The sequence below is a fragment of the Chiloscyllium plagiosum genome, unplaced genomic scaffold (genome assembly GCF_037043375.1).
Source record: "Chiloscyllium plagiosum isolate Xiang-an unplaced genomic scaffold, Cpla_swu_hap1 HiC_scaffold_39, whole genome shotgun sequence".
NCBI classification, from domain to species: domain Eukaryota; kingdom Metazoa; phylum Chordata; class Chondrichthyes; order Orectolobiformes; family Hemiscylliidae; genus Chiloscyllium; species Chiloscyllium plagiosum.
Window position 1 is genome coordinate 151,579 of NW_028270177.1, and position 14,898 is coordinate 166,476.

The 14,898-nt window shown below is 43.6% G+C and overlaps 1 protein-coding gene across 1 annotated transcript in view; it reads right to left on the reverse strand.

Annotated features, from left to right (window-relative positions):
- The window catches only part of mtfmt (mitochondrial methionyl-tRNA formyltransferase), a 56,477-nt gene that overhangs the window by 8,744 nt on the left and 32,835 nt on the right, over positions 1 to 14,898 (reverse strand). The window contains 3 exon segments of the mRNA XM_043674566.2: positions 12,992 to 13,073; positions 13,874 to 13,965; positions 14,495 to 14,570. Of these exon segments, the coding sequence (XP_043530501.2) occupies positions 12,992 to 13,073; positions 13,874 to 13,965; positions 14,495 to 14,570 (250 nt within the window).

A 14,898-nucleotide genomic window follows, 5' to 3' on the forward strand; every position in this document is an offset into this window, starting at 1 on the left:
ACATTGGTTAGGCCACTGTTGGAATATTGCATGCAATTTAGGTCTCCTTCCTATTGGAAAGATGTTGCTAAACTTGAAAGGGTTCAGAAAAGATTTACAAGGATGATGCCAGAGTTGGAGGATTTGAGCTTCAGGGAGAGGCTGAACAGGCTGGGGCTGTTTTCTCTGAAGCATCGGAGGCTGAGGGGTGACCTTATAGAGGTTTACAAAATTATGAGAGGCATGGATAGGGTAAATATGCAAAGTCTTTTCCCTGGGATCGGGGAGTCCAGAACTACAAGGCATAGGTTTAGGGTGAGAAGGGAAAGATATAAAAGAGACCTAAGGGGCAACTTTTTCACGCAGAGGGTGGTACATGTGTGGAATGAGCTGCCAGAGGAAGTGGTGGAGGCTGGTACAATTGCAACATTTAAGAAGCATCTGGATGGGTATATGAATAGGAAGGGTTTGGAGGGATATGGGCCAGGTGTGGCAGGTGGGACTTGGTTGGGTTGGGATATCTGGTCGGCATGGACGGGTTGGACCGAAGGATCAGGTTCCATGCTGTACATCTCTATGACGAGGGACACATCAGCTAAGCGTCTCTTTTTTACTTTGTGATAAGGGGACTATAAGGGATGGCAGTGCAAGGAGAGCAATGTTCCTCCTGCAGGATGTTTGAGGTGAGGGAGGCCATTAGTGCCCCATCCAAGTACATCTGCAAGAAGTGCACCCAACTCTCGCTCCTCCAAGACCGTTAGGGAACTGGAGTGGGAGCTGGATGAACTTCGGATCATTCGGGAGGCAGATGCTGTGATAGTAACTACTTACAGGGAAGTAGTTACTCCTAGGCACGAAGAAAGCTGGGTGACTGTTCGAAGGGGGGGAAAAACAGTCAGTCAGTGGAGGGATCCCCCGTGGTCATTCCACTGAAAAATATGTATACTGTTTTGGATACTGTTGAGGGGGACGACTTACCAGGAATATGCAGTGGGGCCCAGGTCTCTGGCACAGAGCCTGTCCCTGTTTCACAGAATGGAAGGAGGGAAAGGAGGAGAGTGTTAGTCATTGGGGACTCAATAGTTAGAGGCTCAGATAGAAGGTTTGTTGGGAACGAATGAGTTTCGCAGTTGTAGTGTCATCTCCCAGGTGCCAGGATCCATGATGTCTCGGATCGTATCTTTGGGGTCCTGAAGGGAGAGGGTGACCAGCCTCAAGTCGTGGTCCATGTAGGTACCAGCGACATAGGTAAAAGAGGGATAGGGTTGTAAGACATGATTTCAGAGAGCTAGGGTGGAAGCTGAGAGCCAGAACAAACAGAGTTGTTATCTCTGGTTTGTTACCCGTGCCACGTGATAGCGAGGCAAGGAACAGGGAGAGATATGAGCTGAACATGTGGCTGCAGGGATGGTGCAGGAAGGAGGGTTTCAGGTTCTTGGATAATTGGGACTCATTCTGGGGAAGGTGGGACTTGTACAAACAGGACGGTCTTCACTTGAACCAGAGGGGTACTAATATCCTGGGTGGGAAATTTGCTGTTGCTATTTGGGTGGGTTTAAACTAGCTCAGCAGGGGGATGGAAACCTGAGGTGTAGTTGTAGTGTACAGGAGGATGAGAGTAGGAAGGACAGGGACAGGATTTCAAGGTCACAGGAATGTGCTGGCAGACAGCAAACTGGTTTGAAGTGGGTCTACTTCAATGCCAGAAGTATCCGAAAATAAGGTAGGTGAGCTTGCAGCATGGATAGATACCTGGGACTTTGATGTTGTGGCCATTTTGGAGACATTGTCTGCATCCCCTGCATTTTGCTACCCCATTTTATGCTTCCTAAATCTTGCCTAATCGCATTATAATTGCCCTTGCCCCATTGATAACTCTTGACCTGTGGCATGTACCTATCCCTTTTCTTCACTAAACTAAACGTAACTGAATTATGGTCACTCTCTCCAAAGTGTTCACCGACAACTAAATCAAACACCTGGCCTGGTTCATTACCCAGCACCAGATCCAGTGAGGCCTCCCCTCTTGTTGGCCCTTTGACATATTGTGTCAGAAAACCCTCCTATACACATTGGACAAAAACTGATCCATCCAACGTTCTAGAGTTATAGCATTTCCAGTCAATGTTGGGGAAGTTAAAGTCCCCCATAATGACCATCCTGTTCCTTTCACTCCTACCCAGAATAATTTTGCTAATCCTCTCTTCCACCTCCCTGGAACTCTGCGGAGGCCTATAAAAAACTCCAAGCAGTGTGACCTCTCCTCTCCTGTTTCTAACCTCAGCCCACTACCTCAGTAGACGAGTCCTCATCCAAAGTTCTCTCAGCCACCGTTATACTGTCCTTGACTGACAAGGCCATGCCTCCCCCTCTTTCACCGCTAATGTTCTTCATGAAAGATCTAAACCCTGGAACCTGCAACATCCATTCCTCACCCAATGTCCATGTCTCCGAAATGGCCACAACATCCTGCGGCGGAGACGAAGGAATTGGGAATATGGGATGGCATTTTTACAGGGGGCAGGGTGGGAGGAGGTGTAGTCTAGGTAGCAGTGAGAGTTGGTCGGTTTATAGTAAATGTCCGTGTTGATTCGGTCGCCTTCATCTCCGCCGCATCTGCTCCCAGGAGGACCAGTTTCAAAACCGTACAACCCAGATGGCCTACTTCTTCAAAGACCGCAATTTACCCCCAGACGTGATCGACGATGCTCTCCACTGCATCTCCTCCAGTTCCCGTTCCTCCGCCCTTGAGCCCCGCCCCTCCAATCGCCACCAGGACAGAACTCCACTGGTCCTCACCTACCACCCCACCAACCTCCAGATACATCATATCATCCGTCGTCATTTCCGCCACCTCCAAACGGACCCCACCACCAGGGATATATTTCCCTCCCCTCCCCTATCAGCGTTCCGAAAAGACCACTCCCTCCATGACTCCCTTGTCAGGTCCACACCCCCCACCAACCCAACCTCCACTCCCGGCACCTTCCCCTGCAACCGCAAGAAATGCAAAACTTGCGCCCACACCTCCCCCCTTACTTTCCTCCAAGGCCCCAAGGGATCCTTCCATATCTGCCACAAATTCACCTGTACCTCCACACACATCATTTACTGCATCCGCTGCACCCAATGTGGCCTCCTCTATATTGGGGAGACAGGCCGCCTATTCGCAGAACGTTTCAGAGAACACCTCTGGAACACCCGGACCAACCAACCCAACCACCCCGTGGCTCAACACTTCAATTCCCCTTCCCACTCCACCAAGGACATGCAGGTCCTTGGACTCCTCCATCGCCAGACCATAGCAACACGACGGCTGGAGGAAGAGCGCCTCATCTTCCGCCTTGGAACCCTCCAACCACAACTGATGAACTCAAATTTCTCCAGTTTCCTCATTTCCCCTCCCCCCACCTTGTCTCAGTCCCAACCCTCGAACTCAGCACCACCTTCCTAACCTGCAATCTTCTTCCTGACCTCTCCGCCCCCACCCTCACCTTAACCTTCTTCCACCTATCACATTTCCAAAGCCCCTCCCCCAAGCCCCTCCTCCCTATCTTTTATCTTAGCCTGCTTGGCACACTTTCCTCATTCCTGAAGAAGGGCTCATGCCCGAAACGTCGATTCTCCTGCTCCTTGGATGCTGCCTGATCTGCTGTGCTTTTCCAGCAACACATTTTCAGCTCTGATCTCCAGCATCTGCAGTCCTCACTTTCTCCTATCTTTGTAATAGTAATGTCTCCATTTTGTTTATTTTGTCACTTAAATAGTACAAATAAAAAAGATTGTTGAGGCCCCAAAGTGGATACTTTCTGTCTTCATTAGTTATTTTCTACCAATTAAAAAAATCTTACTCTGTTACCCAGTTTTCAGCTCATCTCCTAAACACATTAATAAATTGCCTTCAATTCCATAAAAGTTTATCTGGCTCATTATGAAGAACTTTGTCAACTGTCTGCCCAATACTTAAATCACCACTTCAAAAAAAACCCATCATTCATGTCCATCAGCTCTGATCTATCAGCTGGCTTTTTCTCAAAGTTTGCTGAGCAGTCTGTTGCTTCTCTTAATTAAAAGTTTGAATAATTCCCAACCAAATTCAGGTCAAGTGATCCATAATTCCCCCATTTCTTTCTCTCACTTTTCTTAAACTGCAAATTCACGTGTTCTAAATGTGTAATTTTATCACACAGCTAAGCTTTAAAATATCCCTTTAATCCACAGAAAAACAAACTTCTGAAGAGCGTGTGGTGAATTCCTGGTAATCACCTCGGTTCACAGGGATGCCCGGATGGTTTACGGTTTCCACAGGGATGAGTGTTAATAAGGGAGAGCAAACAAAATGAAAACTTGAGATAAAAAAATTAAGATACTGAGTGGCATTTTCTTGCATCTTTCAGAAAAGTTCACAGAACAAGAAGAAAGCTGCTGCTCAGTAACAGGCAAAACAGAACTGAAACTCTCCCAGGAATAGTACTTGCCAGTTTGGTAGGAAATTAAATACAGAAGTAAAACTGCAGGAAAACAGTTTTTCCAGAGCCAACTAAACAGTTTAAAGAGGTGTTATGGACTGGACCAGACCCCCTCAAAATATTTTAAGAAGGTTGCCTAAACCCTAACCTTTCCGTATTTTAAAGGCAGATGTGAAGTGGATATTCCAAGTGTGATGCAAACCACTTGGCTTTAAGCAAAACAGAATTTATTTAAACCCTACAGTTGAAACAAACAAAAGGAAACAGAATTTAGAATAACGTAACGATTAGAAAACTTAACCTACCTGACATAGTATTTAACTAAGGAGCTGTTCTAATCCTGTAAGACTCCATAAACACACCCCTTGGCAAAAGGTAAATTCAAACACAGGTTCTTACAGGCAGGAGGGAATAACTTCCAAAGAGATTTCAGAGAGAAAACCCAGTCAGGAATCTCTGCTGAAGCTTGGAACATTTGTGCATTGCAGCAGCTTTTTATTGCTACAGCCAAACCAAACTAGAAGAAACCTAAACTGGGAGAACTGTTCTATCCCCTGCCATTGTTAAACTAGGTTCTTTCCATTCCCCTCAGTACCTCTGCCTTTATGACCTCTCCAAAAATATCCATGACAAAATAACCTTGTTAAAGTGACAGCATCTTCACTGGAATCTCTGAAATGCTGGATTGTCAGGTCCTAATGCCAGAGGGGATTCATTGAAATCTTACTGGCGATACAGAATAGAACATAGAAGAATACAGCGCAGTACAGGCCCTTGGGCCCTCGATGTTGCGCCGATCCAAGCCCACCTAAACTACACTAACCCACTATCCTCCATATACCTATCCAATGCCCTCTTAAATGCCCATAAAGAGGGAGAGTCCACCACTGTTACTGGCAGGGCATTGCATGAACTAACGACTCGCTGAGTGAAGAACCTACCCCTAACATCAGTCCTATATCTACCCCCCCTTAATTTAAAGCTATGCCCCTTGTAATACCCGACTCAATACGCGGGAAAAGGTTCATACTGTCGACCCTATCTAACCCCCTAATCATCTTGTACACCTCAATCAAGTCACCCCTAAACCTTCTTTTCTCTAGTGAAAACAGCCCCAAGTGCCTCAGTCTTTCCTCATACGATTTTCCTTCCATACCAGGCAACATCCTGGTAAACCTCCTCTGCACCCGTTCCAATGCCTCCACATCCTTCCTATAGTATGGCGACCAAAACTGCACACAATATTCCAGATGCGGCCGTACCAGAGTCTTATACAACTGCATCATGACCTCAGGACTCCGGAACTCAATTCCTCTACCAATAAAAGCCAGTACGCCATATGCCTTCCTCACCGCACTATTTACCTGGGTGGCAACTTTCAGAGATCTGTGTACATGGACACCAAGATCCCTCTGCTCATCCACACTACCAAGTATCCGACCATTAGCCCAGTACCCCATCTTTTTGTTATTCTTCCCAAAGTGAATCACCTCGCACTTAGCTACATTGAATTCCATCTGCCACCTTTCTGCCCAGCTCTGCAGCTTCTCTATATCCTGCTGTAACCTGCCACATGCTTCCTCACTGTCAACAACTCCTCCGACTTTCGTATCATCCGCAAACTTGCTCACCCAACCTTCTAACCCCTCTTCCAGGTCATTTATAAAAATGACAAACAGCAATGGTCCCAAAACAGATCCTTGCGGAACACCGCTAGTGACGGCACTCCATGAAGAAACTTTGCCATCAACTACTACCCTCTGTCTTCTTCCATCCAGCCAATTCCTAATCCAAACCTCCAACTCACCCTCAATGCCATATCTCCGTATTTTCTGCAGTAGCCTACCATGGGGAACCTTATCAAACGCCTTACTAAAATCCATATATACCACATCTACCGCTTTCCCCTCATCAACCTCCTTCGTCACCTTTTCAAAGAATTCAATAAGGTTTGTGAGGCACGACTTGCCCTTCACAAAACCATGCTGACTATCCTTGATCACATTATTCCTATCCAGATGTGCATAAATCCTATCCCTTACAATTCTCTCTAAGACTTTGCCCACAACAGAAGTGAGACTCACCGGCCTATAGTTACTAGGGCTATCCCTACTCCCCTTTTTGAACAAGGGAACCACATTTGCTATCCTCCAGTCTTCTGGCACTACTCCTGTAGACAAAGAGGACATAAAAATCAAGGCCAATGGCTCTGCAATCTCCTCCCTTGCTTCCCAGAGAATCCTAGGATAAATGCCATCAGGCCCAGGGGACTTATCTATTTTCACCTTTTCCAGGATTTCCAACACCTCTTCTCTACATACCTCAAAGCCATCCATTCTACTTATTTGTGACTCAGTATTCTCATCGACAACAATGCCCTGTTCCTGAGTAAATACTGAAGAAAAGTATTCATTCAGTGTCTCCCCAATCTCTTCCGCCTCCACACGCAACTTCCCCCTACTATCCTTGACTGGACCTATTCCTACCCTAGTCATTCTTTTATTCCTAACATACCTATAGAAAGCCTTAGGGTTATCCCTAATCCTATCGACTAAGGACCTTTCATGTCCCCTCCTTGCTGCTTTTAGCTCTCTCTTCAGGTCCTTCCTGGCTACCCTATAACTCTCAATCGCCCCAATTGAACCTTCACGTCTCATCTTGAGATAGGCCGCCCTCTTCCATTTAACAAGGGATTCCAATTCCTTATTAAACCACGGCTCCCTCGCACGACCCTTTCCTTCCTGCCTGACAGGTACATAATTATCAAGGACACTCAATAGTTGCCCCTTGAACAAGTTCCACATATCATTTACACTCTTGCCTTGGAGTCTACTTTTCCAAGCCACACATCCTAAGTCATGCCTCACCGCATCATAATTTCCCTTACCCCAGCTATAATTCTTGCCCTGTAGTACACACTTATCCCTCTCCATCACGAGTGTAAAAATCACCGAATTATGGTCACTATCCCCAAAGTGCTCACCTACCTCTAATTCTAACACCTGGCCTGGTTCGTTACCCAGAACCAAATCCAGTATGGCCTCACCTCTTGTTGGCCTGTCTACATATTGTGTCAGGAAACTCTCCTGCACACATTGAACAAACACTGACCCATCTAACGAACTTGAGCTATAGCTTTCCCAATCAATATCAGGAAAGTTAAAGTCCCCCATAACAACCACCCTATTACTGTCACTCATCTCCTGAATCACCTTCCCAATCCTTTCTTCAATGATTCTAGGACTATTAGGAGGCCTGTAAAAGACTCCTAACAGGGTGACCTCACCTTTCCTATTCCTAACCTCAGCCCAAACTACCTCAGATGGCAAGTCCTCATCCATTGTCCTTTCCACCGCTGTAATACTATCTTTGACAAGCAATGCCACACCTCCCCCTCTTTTACCCCCACCTCTGACCCTACTAAAACATTTAAATCCCGGAACCTGCAACAGCCAATCCTGTCCCTGTTCTAGCCATGTCTCCGTAATAGCCACAACATCGAAGTCCCAGGTACCAACCAACGCTGCAAGTTCACCTACCTTATTTCGTATACTTCTTGCATTGAAGTATACACACTTCAAGCCACTTCCCTGTTTACAGGCACCCTCCTTGGAAATTGATGCCATGTTCCTCACCTCCCTACACTCCAGGCCCTGCACCCTGAAGCTACAATCTGGGTTCCCATGCCCCTGCCGAGTTAGTTTAAACCCCCCCCAATCTGGAGAATGTAGACAGAGTGGAACAATAGTTGGAGAACACAAAGTTCTCATGGTGGGGTGTGGAGAGTTTGGAGTGTATTTGAAACGTCTGCTTAATGCTACATATAGTGACTAGCATGGTGTACAGTTAAAGCATTTTGTAAGTCATATTTTGAATTAGTTAATGCAAAACTTACCTTTCCTCTTTGGTTTGACATATCATTTGCCTGTTAGTTAGGTTTAAAATTGTGATGATTTTGATTTGAATGTTACAGCAGAAGTTTTTAAAACATGAAATTTTCTTCTTTGGTTACTTCCATTAGGTTGTTTGGAAAATTCATCTTTTCTCAAAAGACATCAGTCCCAATGGAGATCACAACATGTGCACTCGTCCAGTCTTTGAGAATGGTTTCGGAATTGAGGAAACTTTGGAAGTTCATGGTTAGCACACATCTGTAACATTCTCACCTATTTCTGTCAAAAGTCTTAGATGAAAACAACTTGGCCCTGAGATTTATCACTGTTTAATGTCAGTATTAGCTTATTCTAGATTTGGTAAGCCTCCATCCCCCAACTCAACATTAATTTCCCTGGAGTAAGCAGATCTCTCACATCCTGTGCTATAAATACTGACACAATGTAATTATTTAGCATGTCTGCCATTTTCTAGGAATTAGCATCACCATTACCAGTTGATAAAAGATCCCACTTTGCTTGTAACCATTACTACTTTCCTGTTATAATCTCATTGTTTGTTGTTGATTTGCATATCCCTTTGCATGTTTTTTTCACGTTTCTTTTTATGTTACTCTTACTTTGTATCCTTCTTATTCAGCAGAATCTATTTTACTTAGTTTGTTTTTATGTTTTTAAAACATTTTAGTTTGTTTCCTCATGCCTGGTTGCAGTCTCTGACTTCTTTTCCTTTGGCAGGTAAAAGCTCTTTGCCACTAGGGTATAACAAAGCTGAAACAGGGATGTTGTTAGAGATGAAAGAGGCATTCTTAGTGACGCCACAATGTGATGAGGTCAGAAGTCAGAAACAGAATAGGGACAATAAGCAGGTGCTTAAACTGGCAGGATGTGACCAGTATGTCCCAGTGTGTTCGGGCCACAGCTATTCAATGTTGATAATATCCAAATTTTCTAATAATAAAGGTAGCTAGAATCATAAAATGATAAAAAGACATTGATAGATTAAATGAATAGACAAAACTATGGTAAATGACTGTCTTGTGAATAAATAAAGTTATCCACTTCCAACTTCAAAAAGGGTAGAACAAAGTTCTAGTTGGCAAAAGTCTAGATACAGTGGAAGTTCAAATAGACTTCAGAGCTGAGGTACACAAGCTGGCTCAGAAAATAACCAAAAATACTACAGATTTCTAATTTAGATAAATGTGAGGTGCTGCATTTTGGGAAAGCAAATCAGAGTAGGATTTATACACTTAATGGTAAGGTCCTAGGGAGTGTTGCTGAACAAAAAGCGCTTGGAGTGCAGGTTCATAGCTCCTTGAAAGTAAAGTCACAGGTAGATAGGATAGTGAAGGCGGCTTTTGGTATGCTTTCCTTTATTAGTCAGAGCACTGAATTTGAGTTGGGAGGTCATACTGTGGCTGTACAGGACATTGGTTAGGCCACATTTGGAATATTGTGTACAATTCTGGTCTGCCTCCTATCAAAAGGATGTTGTGAAACTTGAAAGGGTTCAGAAAATATTAGGATAGATTAGATTACCTACAGTGTGGAAACAGGCCCTTCGGCCCAACAAGTCCACACCGACCCTCTGAAGAGCAACCCACCCAGACCCATTCCCTTACATTCACCCCTGACTAACGCACCTAACACTATGGGCAATTTAGTATGGCCAATTCACCTAACCTGCACATCTTGGACTGTGGAAGGAAACTGGAGTACCCGGAGGAAACCCACGCAGACATGGGGAGAATGTGCAAACTACACACAGACAGTTGCTAGAGGTGGGAATTGAACCCAGGTCCCTGGTGCTGTGAGGCTGCAGTGCTAACCACTGAGCCACCATGCCGCCATTACAAGAATGCTGCCAGGGTTGGAGGATTTGAGCTATAGTGAGAGGCTGAATAGGCTGAGGCTGTTTTCCCTGGAGCGTTGGAGGCTGAGGGGTGACCTCATTGAAGTTTATAAACTCATGAGGAGCATGGATAGAATAAACAGATGAGGTCTTTTCCCTGGAGTGGGGGAGTCCAGAACTAGAGGACATAGGTTTAGGCTGAGAGGGGAAAGATATATAAGGGACCTAAAGGGCAACTTTTTCACGCAGCGGATGGTGCATGTATGGAATGAGCTGCCAGAGGAAGTGGTGGAGGCTGGTACAATTACAGCATTTAAAAGGCATCTAGATGGGTATATGAATAGGAAGGGTTTAGAGGGATATGGGCCAAGTGCTGGCAAATGGGTCTAGACTAGATTCGGATTTCTGGTCAGCATGGATGCGTTGGACCAAAGGGTCTGTTTCTGTGCTGTACATCCCTGTCTCTAAGTCTGAAATGTTATCTCTGTTTCTGCATCTGCTTTACTGAGTATTTCTAGTATTTTCTGATATTATTTTGGCTAGTGAGACAACATAGTATTATTGTGAGCAATTCTGCACACTACATTTCAGGAAGGGCATATTACCTTTGGAGGGAGTTCAGCTAGATTTATCAGAATGGTATCTGGACTGCAAGGGGTTTAAGTAAGAGTAGTTGCACAAATTAAGGTTCTGGTAGTTTTAAGGTTAAGAGATAATCACAAACAATCACAGAATCCCTATAATATGGAGGCAGGCCATTGGGACCATCAAGTCCACACCGACTCTCTGAAGAGCTACCACCCATACACCCCCAACCCCGCATCCTATTCCTGTAACCCTGGAACAGCTATTGGAAATACATCTAGCCCACACATCCCTGGACATGATGATAATTTAGCATAGCCAGTTCCCCTAACTGCACATCTTTGGACTGTGGGAGGAAATCAGCGCACCCAGAGAGAATGTGCAAACTCCACATAGTCATCGGAGAGTGGAATCAAACCCAGATCCGTGGCACTGTAAGACAGTAGTGCTAACTACTGAGTCTCCATGCTACCAAATCTGACAAAGCTTTTTAAGAAAAATTAAGCAGATAGCAAATGTTTCATTGGTTGAGATGTTTTGAATGAGAGGCCTAGTATAAAATTTAGAGATAGCACTATCAGGAATGCTTTTAGGAACCACTTCTTCAGGCAAGACCATAAAAACCACAAGAAATAGGAATGGAGTAGGTCATTTGACTGTTCAATAGGATTATGGCTGATCTGACATACCTCACCCCCATTTTCCTGCCTTTCCCCCCCCCATAACCCTTGATCCGGCTACCGATCAAGCATCTATTTCAGCCTTAAAAATTAATAAGGATTCCGCCCCCACAGCTTCCTGTGGCAAGGAGCTCCAAAAACAAAGAAAAACACTCAAATAAATTCCTCTGCATAGCAATCTTAAATTGGCGTCCTTTACTGAGAGATTATGGCCTCTGATCAGAGATTCTCCCTTGAGGGCAAGCATCCTCTCAGCATTGACCCTGTCACGGCTCTTAAGAATCCTATATGTTTGAATGAGATCACCTCTCATTCTTCAAAACTTCAGTGGGTACAGTCCCAACCTGTTTAACCAGGAATCATCTTTGTTAACATTCTGTGAACTGCCTCCAATTAAACAATATTTTTCCCTAAATAACAGAGCTAAAACTGTTCACAATTGTTCAAATATGGTCACCAGCATCTTGAACAGCTGCAGTAAGATTTACCCACTCTTATATTCCAACCCCCTTAAAATAAAGGCTAACATACTCTTGAAGCAAAAGCCCCCAGCTCTATTCCACAAAATGTGACTGATCAAATGTGAATTTTAAGTCTGAAATTGATTGATTTCTGTTAATCTCAGGTATCCAGGAAAGCAGGACAAGTATTATGGAGTTAGCCTGCAAGTCAGCTATGATCTTGATGACGGTAGAACAGCTCTGAAGAGCCGAGTGGTCTCCTCCTGCACCTCTGCAAAGTTTTGCACTTTAGTAGAATTGATCTTTGGTCCTATGATTAAACAGCATAATGAAGTTATGTAAAAACAATGACTGCAGATGCTGGAAATCAGTTTCTGGATTAGTGGTGCTGGAAGAGCACAGCAATTCAGGCAGCATCCGACGAGCAGCAAAATCGACGTTTCGGGCAAAAGCCCTTCATTAGGAATAAAGCTTTTGCCCGAAACGTCGATTTTGCTGCTCATCGGATGCTGCCTGAATTGCTGTGCTCTTCCAGCACCACTGATCCAGAGCATAATGAAGTTAGGCAAGTTAAGATCAGGTGACTGGCAGAATCAGTCTGGCCAGCTAATCTCTTAAAGGATAAATTTTAAAAACCATTGGGGCAGTTCGTAACCAAAAGGTATTCTGGAAAGATAATCTGCTTTAATGATACTGAGAGATAGTTATTGGCTGGGATATTGGACAGAATTCCCTGGTTCTTATTCAAGAATTGCTATGGGATCTTTTACATCCACAGGCAAGTACATCTTCAGTTTAGTGTCTGATCCAATGCTCTCACTTCTGACAGTGCAAAATCCCTTAAATTCTAGACTGGAATATCAGCCTATATTGTGTGTTTAAGTTTCTGGAGTGGGATTCTAACCTCTGTCTTCTGACTCTGCGATATGAGTACCACACACTGAGCCACCATGGATTTTCCAGGCTATTAGCTAATCAAAGCTTCAGTGAGAAGGCAGAGCTACTCACCAACCACAACATCAAACTGAAAATGTTTTTTTTTTGTAAATTACCATTATACATAACCTACCCAGTGAAACAGGAATTTCTCGCACATCCACTAAATGCAAAAGCTTCACAGTTTTGTCCATCCACAGTGTTCGCAAAGGAATCTACAACAACAGTTAGAGTTAACAATACTATATTGTTAATCAGCATGTTTCCATATTGTGATTAAATAATATGGTACTGCGATGTTCTAATTAGCCTAAACTTTTCCGTTTCTTTTCCACAATTCTTTATTTCAATTCTTCCATTTAAATTGGCTTAGTCTCTGGCAAAGTGAACCATCTCAAGTCACATTAATGCTGTTCCTTAGCTCACAGGAGTAGAACAAGACTCCATTTGCTCCAGCAATATCATCAAGATTGAGAACTTGTTTAGGGAAGGAACAAAGACTGCAATGGAGGTTGGATCATCAAATACATGCAACATTGAGTAAGTCATGTCATCTACAAGAGATTCAAGGATATGGTGGGGACAAGGTGTGACAGAGAAGGGGCTACAAGGAAGTAGAGTTGAGGCCACAATCAGATCAGCATCGTTCTTATTGGATGACACAGCAGATTTGAGGAACTAAACAGACTACTGTCACTCCTTTTGTCCACCTTATGTGCACACAAATAGCACCGACAGGATGCCTGAGCAGATTCCTGATCTCTCAACAAAGATTGGTGAAGCTATGGGCAGCAACAGTTAAAACAGACATTTATGTAATGACTAAGAAATCACCACCATCTGTTTGAAAACAAAGATAATTAAATTCCTTTTTCTTTCTAAACTAAAAACATTTAAATCAGACCAGTCAGTAAAATACCTTTGTTTATTTTGGATTGCTTTTGAATGAAACTCTATCTACAGCGACAACAAGCTCTAATCTCAGATGCTTTAGGCATCCTTGCAATGCACTTACCCTGGATCCTATTGCTCGATATAACTGGTCAATCTCCTCCCGTGTCTGTTCCTGCCAGTTCACCCAACTCATACCAACACTAATCTTAGGAGCTGCAAACACAGGGATTTCACAATTAAAATTATTTTGCACAAATACAACCAGGTGAGACTTTCTATATCTTTCTGGAATAAGATGATTAATAATCTTAAATCTAGTGCAATTCCAACTGCTGTATGCTTTAGAATTAAAAAAGTTGAATAATTCAGCAAATGATGAAGAAATAATGAAGTAGTCATAGGGTAGTGTAAACTTTTCCAATTGTGGGGAGAGACTAAGGTCTAAGATAAGACCAAGAAATCCAAAAGGCAACTCGAGAAACTTTGTAAACCAGGTAATGATGGCAATTCTGATATTACTATCACACAGTAGTTTAGGCAAACTGCACTGATGTCTTAAAGAGGAATCTGAAAGAGAATGAAGGAGAAAGAAATAGAGGTTCATGTTCTTATGTGCATACAAGTGGTAGATAGGTTGAGAAGAGGAGGAATCAGAGGAGCTTCACAAGGAGCATCAATGCTGCGAAGGACCAGATAAAAAGGTTAACATCCGATTTCTGTGCTAAAATTTCTTTTCACTCACCGAATGTAATTCCCTCCTTGGATTGTTCCTTTGTGTTCTTTATAAGTTCTGGCAGACTTTCCAAAGTTAAAAGAAGCTGAAACAAATAAATACAAATAAATTTTAGATTTGGAAAGAAACCAGTTACTGCATAGGAAGTTGGTTTGCCAGACTATCAAATTAGTTGCATTTTATATCACAGAAAGAAGACATGTGACAAAGTATCCTTGCTAATTCACTAAAAGGATTAATAGTTTCTCCCATGGTCACTTCTTGGTCCACTTAATTTGTTTTCTGTTAAGGAAACAGGCAAGGGGGATCCAAGATGGCGGCGACCCAGCAAGTCTGAGTCTATAGTGCACCTCCCAAGACTTGGGCAAAGTGGGCCACCCACCCCCAACACACTCACCATACTATTTAAAATA